The 12420-nt window shown below is 38.3% G+C and overlaps 1 protein-coding gene across 2 annotated transcripts in view; it reads left to right on the plus strand.

Moving 5' to 3' along the window:
• Positions 1-12420, plus strand: part of TTC27 (tetratricopeptide repeat domain 27) — a 191176-nt gene that overhangs the window by 101187 nt on the left and 77569 nt on the right. For both annotated transcript variants that reach the window (XM_053588033.1, XM_053588034.1), the window contains 2 exons: positions 1535-1630; positions 5149-5271. In XM_053588033.1, coding sequence (XP_053444008.1) covers positions 1535-1630; positions 5149-5271 — 219 coding nt within the window. The remainder of the gene's footprint in view (positions 1-1534; positions 1631-5148; positions 5272-12420) is intronic.

The raw sequence follows: 12420 nt of genomic DNA on the forward strand, positions 1-12420 counted from the left end.
TAAACAACGTTGGGCAGAAGCATGCAGTCTTTTTGCTGTTAAGTTTCTGTGAAGTAGGGCCAAAAAGCTTTAAACATATTTTGACGGAGATGTTTTAGCAGTCTAGTTATATCTCAGTTTGTTCTGACTGACTTGACTAAATAACATCTTGGATTGTCAAAGAAGTTTTGTGTAATGAGTGTTACTCACACTTGTGCTCATTCTTAGGCTGATGAATGTATCTCCCACCTAGCACAAAAGAGGACCCACAATTCAGGAGTAGCTTCCCTGCTCAGAAACTGGGCTCCACTTAGATTCTTATCCTTTTGGTTTTTTCTGAGGAAGTTTGGACTTGCTACCTCTTTTGCTTTTTTTAAAAAAAATTCCATTTAAAAAATTAATTTTATAAAATTTGAGACAATTTCAGACTTTCAGAAAAGTTGCAAGTATAGTATAACTGTTTTTTTATATCCTGAAGTTTGGGAGAGTAGGTTGCCAACATGGTGTTCCTCCTCCTTAAATACAAGGACATTCTGTGATCTAACTCAAAGGTGCATTATAATGAGAACATTAACACTGATATATTACTACCATAGAATCCACATAAGAGAGGTCTGAGAAAACAAATCAACTGACAAAGAAAATTTGAGTACTGTATTATAGAAAAAAGGTCACGCTAATTCACAGTCACAAGAAGGTATATGTGTACGGTATAGAACAGTGTGTGTACTGACACGTGAGGAGGAAGAGAAGATGAGCTGAGCCTGCTACTGGGGCTGCTGTCCATGTGTTTGACTAGGAATTCCAGAGTGTGTCTGCATTCACTTTGAGGCTGATTTACAAGCTCTTTTGCTGTGAATCACTTGACCACCAGAAGGTGCCAGCCTTTGCCTTTGCAGATGGCCCTGGTACTTCTTCTCAGGGTCAGCCATCTTGGTCTTGTTGGTCTGCCTCTTGACACAGCTTCTGAGAGGTTAATTTCGGCACATCAGAGGAATTCTTTGGATGCACATAGCTTGCAGCTGCCCCCTGCGCCATTCAGATGGTCTCGTATGAATGAATGCACAGCCTGTTGCTCTGTTGCCGAACAGTGAGAGAACCTGCTCTCTGTGACCAGATAGACCTACTTTTCTTCTATCACTTTATTCCTGAGAAAATAATCCTAAATAAAGTTCTTTGTATATTTTTTCCTGATTTATATTAGAAAGTACCATTGTCAAAATGGCATTATGTTGTGAAAGTGATAGGCTAAAGAACAGTTTTTCTTAGAAAAATTAAGAAGACTTACCATTAAGGCCATTTCTTTGAATGAACCATTATAGGAAATCTTAGCTTTATAACTGTTTTAATGTACATGTTTCTGTGATGCTTACTTTAAATGTTTTTAAACATTTAAAGAAACTCAAGAAAAAAATCACGTGTCCCGTTTAGCTTATAAAACTGACATGAGTTCTTGATTGTTTATATGTGCATTTGTCTAACTTTTTCACTGAGAATCTTGCTTATATTAAAGTTATTACACATGTGGATACTGATTTTGATATATGTTCTTAAGGCTCTTGCAGACCAATTTGAAGATAAAACGACATCCATATTGGAACGTCTAAAGATTTTCTATTGTTGTCAAGTACCACCTCACTGGGCCATTCAGGTATTTTTGTTATTTGCCATTAGATATGAAAAATACTTTGCATTAGAAAGGTGAATGCATCAGAAAAGAATGATTTAAATTTGTTTGAATTTTCAGATATTTCAATAGAAAAATTAAAAATATATAGCCAGAGATTGCTAACTACTTCAAATTGCTGTTTTGATTAAAGTGATGTTAGATTCATATAACTGTTTTTTTTTTTTTTTTTTTGTAGAGACAGAGTCTCACTTTATGGCCCTCAGTAGAGTGCCGTGGCCTCACACAGCTCACAGCAACCTCCAACTCCTGGGCTTAAGCGATTCTCTTGCCTCAGCCTCCCGAGCAGCTGGGACTACAGGCGCCCGCCACAACGCCCGTCTATTTTTTTGGTTGCAGTTTGGCCGGGGCCGGGTTTGAACCCGTCACCCTTGGTATATGGGGCCGGCACCTTACCGACTGAGCCACAGGCGCCGCCCATGATTCATATAACTTTTTAAGAGAATTTTAAAACTATAGTAAATAGAATCCTACAAATTAAATAATAGGAAAACAATAAATGCTTTCATTTTTAAAATGACTTTTCTAAGAAATCAGGTCTTGCTGTGCTGCCCAGGCTAGAGTGCAGTGGCCATTTGTAGGAACAATCATGGTGCACCACTGCTTGGAACTCCTGGGCTCGAGCAGTTGGGATGACAGGCACACCCCACCATACCCAGCTTCAAAATAGATTTTTATATTTAAAAGTCCTCTCAGGGCCAGGCACTGTGGCTCATGCCTGTACACTCTGGGAGGCCGAGGCTGGTGGATTGCCTGAGCTCAAGAGTTCAAGATCAGCCTGAGCAAGAGTGAGACCTCATCTCTAAAAATAGCCAGGCATTGTGGCGGGCACCTGTAGTCCCAGCTACTGGGCAGGCTGAGGCAAGAGAATCACTTGAGCCCAAGAGTTTGAGGTTGCTGTGAGCTATGACGTTCAGCACTCTACCAAGAGCGATATAGTGAGACTCTGTCTCAAAAAAAAAAAAAAGAAGACCTTTCAGGACTTTCTGTTAGACAATGAACCTTATAGCTAAATTATTTACATAAAGTGAAAAGAAGCATTTACTTGTCTATGTTGTAAGAGACGTGCAATGACTCTCCTCTTCCTGAGTGTGTGTGACTACCTGGTGTGGCTCCTAAAACTTCATATTGGGTTAGAGAGTCTGGTTTCTTGTCTGCATTGTTCACCTGCATTGTAGGTCTGATCCCCCTACCCTATCTTGTAAAAATTTGGCACTGAAGCTAACTTAGACACCCGGTCCAATTTTTTAATTTTACCAAGGAGAAATTGAGGCCCAGTGCCATTAACTTTCCAGTGTTGATCACACTCTGTCCCTGAACTAGATCCCTGGCTTTCTACTTTTAGTGTAGTTTACCTCCTTTCCGTATCTGTTCAGTGGTTTATACAGGGTGTCCATACTGTCTATTTTAAATTGCATAAGAACTTTATGGACACCCTGTATAACAACTCATAACAACCAACTTTACCGCACTTATTTTATTGCACCAATTTTGTGAAATATCCCCGTTTTACAGATGAGGAAGCATGATACAGAGAGGTTAAACGGAATCCAATGGCTCCCGTCAGCAGTTTCTAGATGATTTAGCAGCTGTTTCTATTTTCATCAGCCTCCCTCCCTGTCTCTCACAGAGTATGCACGTAGGTAGTGACTTAGACTTATAAATGCCAGCCCACCATTCAATGGTTCAGATCCCTAATGTAATGTTTCTTCAAGTAGGTTATATTCTTAAACTAGGGTAAACTAGGAGGCTTATTACACATTGGAATTCACTTTATGCATTGAAGGAGTCTCAAGAAAACACAAGCAAATAAAACACTTTGCTGTATTATCTCAAAAGGAGTAGCTTCTTCATCAAGAAGGGTTTAACAGCTGGAATTTTTCAGCTTGATTTTGACTCTGATGTATGAAATTTGTTCAGTGCTTTCTATGATGTGGTTGTGGGTAAACATTTCAGACAGAGCTATTGTTATGACAAAACCTGTCTTTTTGGAGGTGTTGCTCTTTATCTTGTTCCTGAATAGAAATGTTAGGAAACTTAAATACTATTTAATTAGAATTTATTAGGCTACATGCTTATTTTGTCTTTCTAGAAGGCTATGTATTTTAGGATCTTTAGGCAATTAGATAAGGACCTTTTTCATTAAGAAGTTAAATCATTTTTTTTTTTTTTTTTTTGAGACAGGGCCTTGCTTTGTCACCCAGGCAGAGTTCAGTAACATCATCATGGTTGCTGCAACCTCAAACATGTCTGTTTGAGCGATACTCCTCCCTCAGCCTCCCAAATAGCTGGGACTACAAGTACATGCCCCCATGCCCAGCTAGTAAGAAGTTAAATCACTTTTTCTTACATCATAGGGAGTAGACATGTTTTTATGTGTTATTTTAAATATCAAGAAATTACAGTACAATTTATTATAAAAAGAGAATTAGAGTCTACTCTGCCATTGAGTAGCCATGTCATCTTTCTCTATGTGTTAAAAGGAAAGATCAAATTACTCACTGCATGAGTACTAAGATTTCTTCAAGCCCCCACATGCTATGTTCAGTTTTTTAAAATGTTCAACTGTATACTCCAAAGTAGCCGAATTCTCCTTTATTTCATAGCACACAGATGTAGTGGACCACTCCCCTTATTTATTTTGATAATATATTAGCTTATAATTTTTAGAAACATTTCATTTTATTTTCTAATATTGTCAATCTTAGATCTTCTATATTGATTAGCTTCTAAACTCTCAAATATATGTTGAATTTACAAAGAATAATAAAACTATATTAAAGAGGAACAATACAGCTCTCACCAAGATGCAACTATTCAAGTACCTTACCTACTTTTTTAAACCTTCCTAATATATATTTTTCCATTTCTATAGGAAATCCAATATGTGTGTGTATATATAATTTTTAAAAAATGTGTTTAAACTTACTGACCTCAACCCAATTTTCTCCCTGTTTTTTTTTTGTTTTTTTTTATCTGCCAGGAGCTAGGAAATTAGGTAGCTATGTTTACTAGAATGTGCTTAAAATAAATCAAAGTAAGTCTGAGTGGAAAGAGCCAGAGATGAATGGATAAAGTCCACGGAGGCTAATGCATAGGTTTTAATCTCATTTATATTGACTGCTCAGTTGTAAAAATTGATTTATTAGATCTAAGCTTTAGAAATTAGAGATTGTTATCTATAGAATCTATTTGTAAGAAAAAATACTCATTTCTGCTTTTTAAGTTTTTGGAAAAAAATTAATGTGTTGATTATTTTCAATAGTTTCTCTATTATTTTTAAATTGCTTTCTATAAAGAAGCTTGCTAAAGTAAGGCATTATATTAACACAAATTCCTGATCAGTAGAGGTGAAATATTAGAAATTACACACTTATTACAATAAAAAGACTTTAAAAAATGTAAATTAGATGTACCTTGACATGAAACAAGAATTTCTCTTTCACCAATAAGTGTTAATTGTTGTAATTTGATTTTTCTAGCGTCAACTTGCAAGTTTGCTCTTTGAGTTGGGATGTACCAGTTCAGCCCTTCAGATATTTGAGAAGCTAGAAATGTGGGAGGATGTTGTCATTTGTTATGAAAGAGCTGGGCAGCATGGGAAGGTATGTGGTGGTCAAATCCTCGGGACAGGTAAGAACCTTCCCTCTTGAAGCATATTCTTGTCTTGTTTGTTAAGTCCACTTTTTGTCAATATTCACTTATATCCCCCTTTTCACCTTTTCCAGAAAAACGTTTTCCTGTTTTCTCTTGTTTCCTTTTGGGCAGGTTACTTTCTATGTATGCATGCACATATGGGTATAAAAGAGAAAGGTTGACAGAAGGCGATGTGGTATTTGACATTCAAGAAAGAATAACAAAAGCTTTGAAGACACTGTGTATTTTGATCTCTTTACTGACTTTTCTCCTGTAGTATAACTTCAAAGTATAATATTAGGAATTACTTTAATCATCACTGGGTTGCCAGATGATCAGAGGCTGTAGGCTTGAAGGGAGGTTACCTAGGAAGGAAAGCAGTTGGCTTTCTCTGTAAAAGGAATCCAAGAGTTGTCAAGTGTGTAATGCACATTTAATTCCATCCTTAAATTGGGTCAAGAGGGAAAATATTGCAATATTTGCATCTGTTATTAATCTGTTGTTTTTTTCCCTCATACATGAACAGAATTTTAAGAAGAATAAGGGGCTCTGTATTATGAGTCGTTGTAAAGACTAACACATTGAAATCATGTTCAATTTTGGATTAAAGTGTTAAATGGCTGAATAGAATATACAAGCAGAGTAAAACCAAGAAATTGGGTCATTTATACCTACAGTCAAACCTTTTGCCATTACCTTAAATGTAAATAGTGGTTCAAATATGTTTTTGTCTTAAATGCCTCCCTAAGTTTGTCTATTTTAGACTAATAATGAAAGTTCCATTTCTTTTGCTTGTCAATTAATGGCAGTGAAAGTCTTTGGTATTAGTTTTAGGAGAAACTGGCATAGGAACAGAGTTTTATATAGAAAATTATGGAATTATAATATTTTAATCCTGGAAAAGAACACTAAAATCATCCAGTCTAGCCTCTTTTTTCCGATGAGGAGAGGATTCCCTTCTGATTTGCCTCAGTTCACAAGGCTAGCTATTGATCATTTACCTTAGGGGTGGAATGGTATGGCAGTTTGAAAGTGTAGCCTCTGGACTCACGCTACCTGGATTCAGATGCTAGTCTTGTGACAGGACAGTTTTGTGATACTGGGCAAGTTACTTTACCTTTCTTGCCTCAATGTCCTCATATAGAAGTACTTAATCTGCCTACTTTGTAGGTTTTCATGAACTGATACATGTAAAGTGGGCAGAATGGTGCTTGTCTTATAGTGCTATGTGTTTGCTGCCATTTCTGCTGTGTTTCTAAGAGATGTCTTTTTCATATTTCAATATCTCTAAAATTGGAATGTACTTAACAACTAATGGCATCTTCCAACTGCTGTCAGGTGGCTGTCTCATCGGGTTTTCAGTACCTGTGCGTGTGCAAGCTTAGTTATAGCTTCATTCAGTGCCATTTCAATCGAGTACGGATACAGTATCAGCACTGTGTATGTTGTATTTAATTGCCATTTAAAATATCTTCAAAAAGATTTCATTATGATTTGGCATTGAAACAAAAAGTTATTAAATACAGAGAAAAGGGCAAGACAAAATTAGATGTAATTTGGTTTGTGAAATAAACATTTGCCATTGGAGAAATCACCACAGTTCTATTTAGTTGTCTTTGAAAGCAACCAAGCAAATGCTTTATGGGAGCCAAGAAAGGAAGATACCCAAAATTAGATGAAGATTTGTTTTGTACTGAGATATGTGAAGAAAGTTCATCCTTTGAAATGTCAAGCAGTAGCAGAAAGAATTGCCAAATTTTTCTGATAGATTGAAAAAAAGCCAAATGAGAGGCAATAGGTCATAATTAAAAGCATTATTTTTTTAAGTGTGTGTTACAGCTAATGGCATCTCAAATTTGATGAACTATAGTATTCTATTTCTACAATGGCTTAAATTTTGTTTGGTATTCATTGGCGCTAAAGTCGTACTCGGATGTTTGATTAACAGAGGAATGAATGGATGTGCCACTACCTGGACTTCCAGCTTGATCTAGTTCCCAATGGCATTGTTCTTTACTGTGCTAGACTTTTACACTGGTCAGGAGATAAATAAATAATAACTACATAAAAGTATGGGCTCGGTGCCCATAGCTTAGTGGTTAGAGTGCTGGCCACATACACACACCGGGGCTAGCGGGTTTGAACCCGGCCTGGGCCTGCTGAACAACAATGACAACTGCAACAATAAAAACTAGCCAGACCATTATGGCGGGCGCCTATATAGATAGTCCCAGCTACTTGGGAGGCTGAGGTAAGAGAATCGACCCAAGAGTTTGAGGTTGCTATGAGCTGTGATGTTGTGGCACTCTACAGAAGGTGACATAGTGAGACTCTGTCTCAAAAACAAAACAAAATAAAACAAAAGTATGATCGTTTTGAAATAGTACTTTTGGAAATAATTAAGCAAGTTGGTAAATCACAAATACCCAAACATGTTTTAAAATATCAAAGTAATGATTTTTAGGAAGTATAGAAAGTTGAGACTTTAACTACAAGAGAAAAAGTATAAAGAATCCGTCTTCTTCAGAGAAAGGATTTTACTGTATCCCCCTAAATATTTAGTAATTGTGATATTGTTTTAATTTGCACATGATCTTATATAATTGTCTATAATAATGATAAAGGACGCATGATGAAATACTGCATATCTAAGTAGTCTAGAAAATGTGCATATTTTAATTATGTACAGTCATTTATTTTGTCTTAATTTTTTTGTGAGTTATAGCTGAACACCCTCCAAAATCTTGATTTTTAAAGGTTAAATTTAGCATTTTATGTTTTAAAAATATCTCCTTTATCTGTTGTTCTTAGGCTGTATTTGCAGTTCATTTTAACCATAGACCTTAAAACGTTTTGTTGCAAGTTGGAGCAAATGTTTTATTTCTAAAACAGCTGAGGTTCTTTTAGTATTTGGTCATGTGCCAGTAGTTGTCACCACATTTTGGTTTAACTAGAAGTCTGTGACATTTTAATCCTTGCCTTTAATGCTTAACAGCATAATTTATTTTTAAAAGGCAAATTCGGGGAGATGTTTAATTCTAATTATTGTGTTCTTGTGCTTATGTTTATAATCTGTTGTTGTAGAGCCTCAGACGTCCAATTTAAAAACTACCTGCATACATTCTTGTTATTTAATGACCATTGGCATTAATTTTGCTTGACCTTGGGTTCAGAAGTGGTTCTCATCTGTTAGCATTTAATTTTTTTAAGTTTTTTGGCCCACTCATAACAATTTCCCCTAGCTGACAGACATATCCTTATTTTGTTGAGCAAATCCGGTCCCTAAGTGATAGACAAAGACTGAGCTGGCACAAACTGCTTGGGAGGTGAAGGTGAGGGTGGAGGGTGAGGGGCTGGGGGAGATAAGGGTTGAGCCCTCTCTTGGTTTCTGCTGCTTCTAGGAAGCAAGGCTTCCCATAATTAGTCATATCCCTAATTATGCTACATTTGCAGATTATTGTAACCATGGACTCTTAAATAAAAGTTCTCCTATAAGTTGCAAGTAAATGTTTTATTCCTAAAACAGCTGGGATTTTTTTTTTCTAGCAGTTGGTTTGTTTTGGGTGGACTTCTTCTTCTAAGATAGAGATTCTTTATATGATTTAAAAGATTTTCCACAAGTTCTTTTCCCACAGTGCAGCCAGAGTGGTCTTCAGAGGACTAATCTGACCATGTCATTCCCACCCTTCAGTCACTTCCATTTGTTCCTAGGATTAAGCCTGTGCTCTTCGGAGTGACAGCTTACAGATCCCTTTACGACCTGGCTCTTGCTTCCATCGCCAACTGAATTTTCACACTGCTCTTTTATCTCTGCTTCATCCCCCTTATTCTCTCGTCCAGATTGAACCTGACCTTCCAGCAGGACTAAACTACTTGTAATTTCTTGACTTGCAGCACCGTCTCCCTTCAGGACATCTGTACATGCTGTAGTCTGTCTAGAAGGCTTGCTCTCCTTCAACTGACTTCTACTTACTCTTCAGCTTTCTCCTGGACAGTTGCTTTTTCCAGAGATTCCTCCCTGATACCTCCCTTCCAGATTTGGTGGTGCCGTTTGCCTGGGTACTCACCCAATACCTCTCCGATATCCCATTTGCTGGCTTATGTGACCTACTAAGTGTAAGCTGTTTAACAAACTGACCTGTCTCTACATTATTTATAGCTGTCTCCTCAGGACCTGGCACAGGCCTGGCACATAGCAAGTGTTCAGAAATACTTTCTGAATAAATGTGTCATGAGTGTTCACTCACTGGTTACTGCATTGAAGCAACTCTCCAAGTAGGACACTCCTTACAGATGGCTCCACATGGGGCAGAAAATTCCTCTCCCACCGTCACTGTACTATTCTCTTTCTAAAAACAAATTATGAGATCTCTGTCCTCCCATTTTAACCTTTTTTTTTTTTTTTTTTTGGTGGTTTTTGGCCGGGGCTGGGTTTGAACCCGCCACCTCCTGCATATGGGACCGGTGCCCTACTCCTTGAGCCACAGGCGCCGCCCCCATTTTAACCTTTTAACTTTAGGAATAAAAATAGGAACACACCTTCAAGAGTTTTGATTCTTGCTCACTAAATGCTAAAGATGCTGTTAGCATATTATTATGTAATGCAAGTTTTTCGGTGCCTCTTACATGCTACTTTTTACATAATTATTTTATAATTGAAATACACTATTCATAGTATCCTGCAAGAATGGATTGTTTTGCCACTTTCCTAATTAGCATTAGTAAGTGGCAGATTTTAGAATTTGAGCTAGACCTTTCTTTAAAGCTTGTACTGCTTTCCTTATACCTGCCTTCCATCATGGTTATTGTTAATCCCATAAAAATTGGATATTAGATTTGTAATTTAAAATCCTTTGTGCTCAGTTGAATGAGAAAAATAGGCAAAATAATTGAAAATATTCTATAACTTAGTAATACCAATAGGAGATGACCAACTAATTGGATAACTTTGGCCTGTTTTTAATTATTCTGTTTTATCTTGAACTTGGAGTATTTATGTTGGCAAGTATCCTTTGCGAAATCAAGCCAGAGCACAGTTTCGTCACACACATAAATGTAAAAAGCAATTAGTGAACAGTTGGCTCCGTGAGAGAGTGAATCAGAGTAGGCACCACACAGAAGAAGTCTGGCTGGGAGTGTCCACCTGGGGTGGGGAGAAGGGTTTTGCACTTTTCACCTCTCATTTGCTGCTCATAGAACAAGAATTTAGGCTTGGAGTAAACTGGCTTTCAGCTAGGACTGTCCTGGGTGAGAGAAGAAGGTGGTTTGGTGCTTTCTCCGCTCCGCCCCAGTTGTCCTTGCTCTCTGTGTCAAGAACGTAGAACACCTTTCAAGCCATCGGTCTCCCTGTCTTTGAGAACCAGCCTCCACAACAGTGCAAATCAGAATCCATTTTGCACTCTGCTTCAGGGGAGAAAACTGGAATTACACTGTTACACTATGTCCAAAGTTGTGTGAGTTCTGTGCATACACACACACACACACACATAAACAAAAACACATTCTAAAGTCATTGTCAGGTGGCCTGACTGGGTAATAGCGTGGCCTTAAATTCTTAGTTTGCCTATTTCCCACCTCTTTAGAGCAAATCTCTAGTCATTAAGCCTAATTCTGCCAATCCGGTAGTTCTTAAACACACTTTTTCTTTTTTTTTTTTAAGACACAGAGTCTCACTTTATTGCCCTCGGTAGAGTGCCCTGGCGTCACAGTTCACAGCAACCTCCAACTCCTGGACTTAGGCAATTCTCTTGCTTCAGCCTCCTGAGTAGAGTAGATGGGACTAAGGTGCCTGCCACAACGCCCGGCTATTTTTTGTTGCGGTTTAGCCTGGGCCAGGTTTGAACCTGCCACCCTCAGTATATGGGGCTGGTGCCCTGCCCACTGAGCCACAGGTGCCACCCAACACACTCTTTATATTGGTACCTTCTCTGGGTTTAGAGCTCATTTTTTCCCCCTTCAGTTTTTTCCAGGAGGGCTTCCTATAGTTGCTGTCCGCCCTCTAACCTTCCCTTTGTCCTGATGCAAGGTCAGATGAGAGCCACTCTCATCACACCTTAGAATTTTATTAATAATTCCTTCCGCTAATTCGCAAAATCGAGGAAAAAATCATAGCCAAAAAAGGCAGTTTGTTTTCATAATTCCTTCTGACTCAAATATGAATACTTTCCCTAAAATGTTTAATCCACCTTTTCATTAGAAAGTCCCCTTAACTTTCACCCATATTCTTTACCCCAAACCCAAGGCCTTGTCCCCTGGCAGGTGCTTCCTGGAATCCTAGGGTGCTTAGGGTTGGGTCTTCCCTCCCTCAAATCTCAGATTTCCCATATGACAGTCTGCAGAAAAACATGTCATCATAGGTGTTAATGAGCCACAATGGGGCTTATTTTCAGAATATGATCCTCTGTGCTTCTGTCATATTTTAAGTTCTGTTACTTCTCAGCGCTGCACTGTTTGATCAGAATGTGCGCTAGTAGGGTGGGGAGACACTCAGAATCTCCTTTCAGGCCATCTGTTTAAAACCACCACTTCTTGGTTGTTTTAGTATTAAGAAAGGTTGCTTTTAGCTCAGTGCCCCTGTAGCTCAGTGTCTGGGGAGCCAGCCATGTACACTAGAGCTGGCGGGTTCGAATCCGGCCCGGGGCTGCCACACAACAATGACAACTACAACCAAAAAATAGCCAGGTGTTGTTGCAGGCCCCTGTGGTTCCAGCTACTTGGGAGGCTGAGGCAAGAGAATTGCTTAAGCCCAGGAGTTGGAGGTTGCTGTGAGCTGTGACGCCATGGCACTCTACCCAGGGCGACATAGTGAGACTCTGTCTCAAAAAAAAAAAATAGGTTGCTTTCCAGGTGTAATCATTTGGTTAGAAGGGCTTAGGAAATTACGTTTCTTCTATAAACCTCTCTGTTCACTAGGATGAATTGTTAGATCTGACTTAATTTAGTCATACAGTGATATTGATTTCAGCCGAAGTATGTCCCATTTGTTCAGGATCTTTTATATTTCTGTTCAGAAGAACATTTGAAAACACCATTAGTGCCTTGTGACTTTACTATTAGTTTCAGTTGAATCCATCCAACATTTAAAGGATACTTACTGTGTGCTGGGTAATGGTATCCCA

This window comes from Nycticebus coucang, chromosome 4, assembly GCF_027406575.1.
Source record: "Nycticebus coucang isolate mNycCou1 chromosome 4, mNycCou1.pri, whole genome shotgun sequence".
Taxonomy (NCBI): domain Eukaryota; kingdom Metazoa; phylum Chordata; class Mammalia; order Primates; family Lorisidae; genus Nycticebus; species Nycticebus coucang.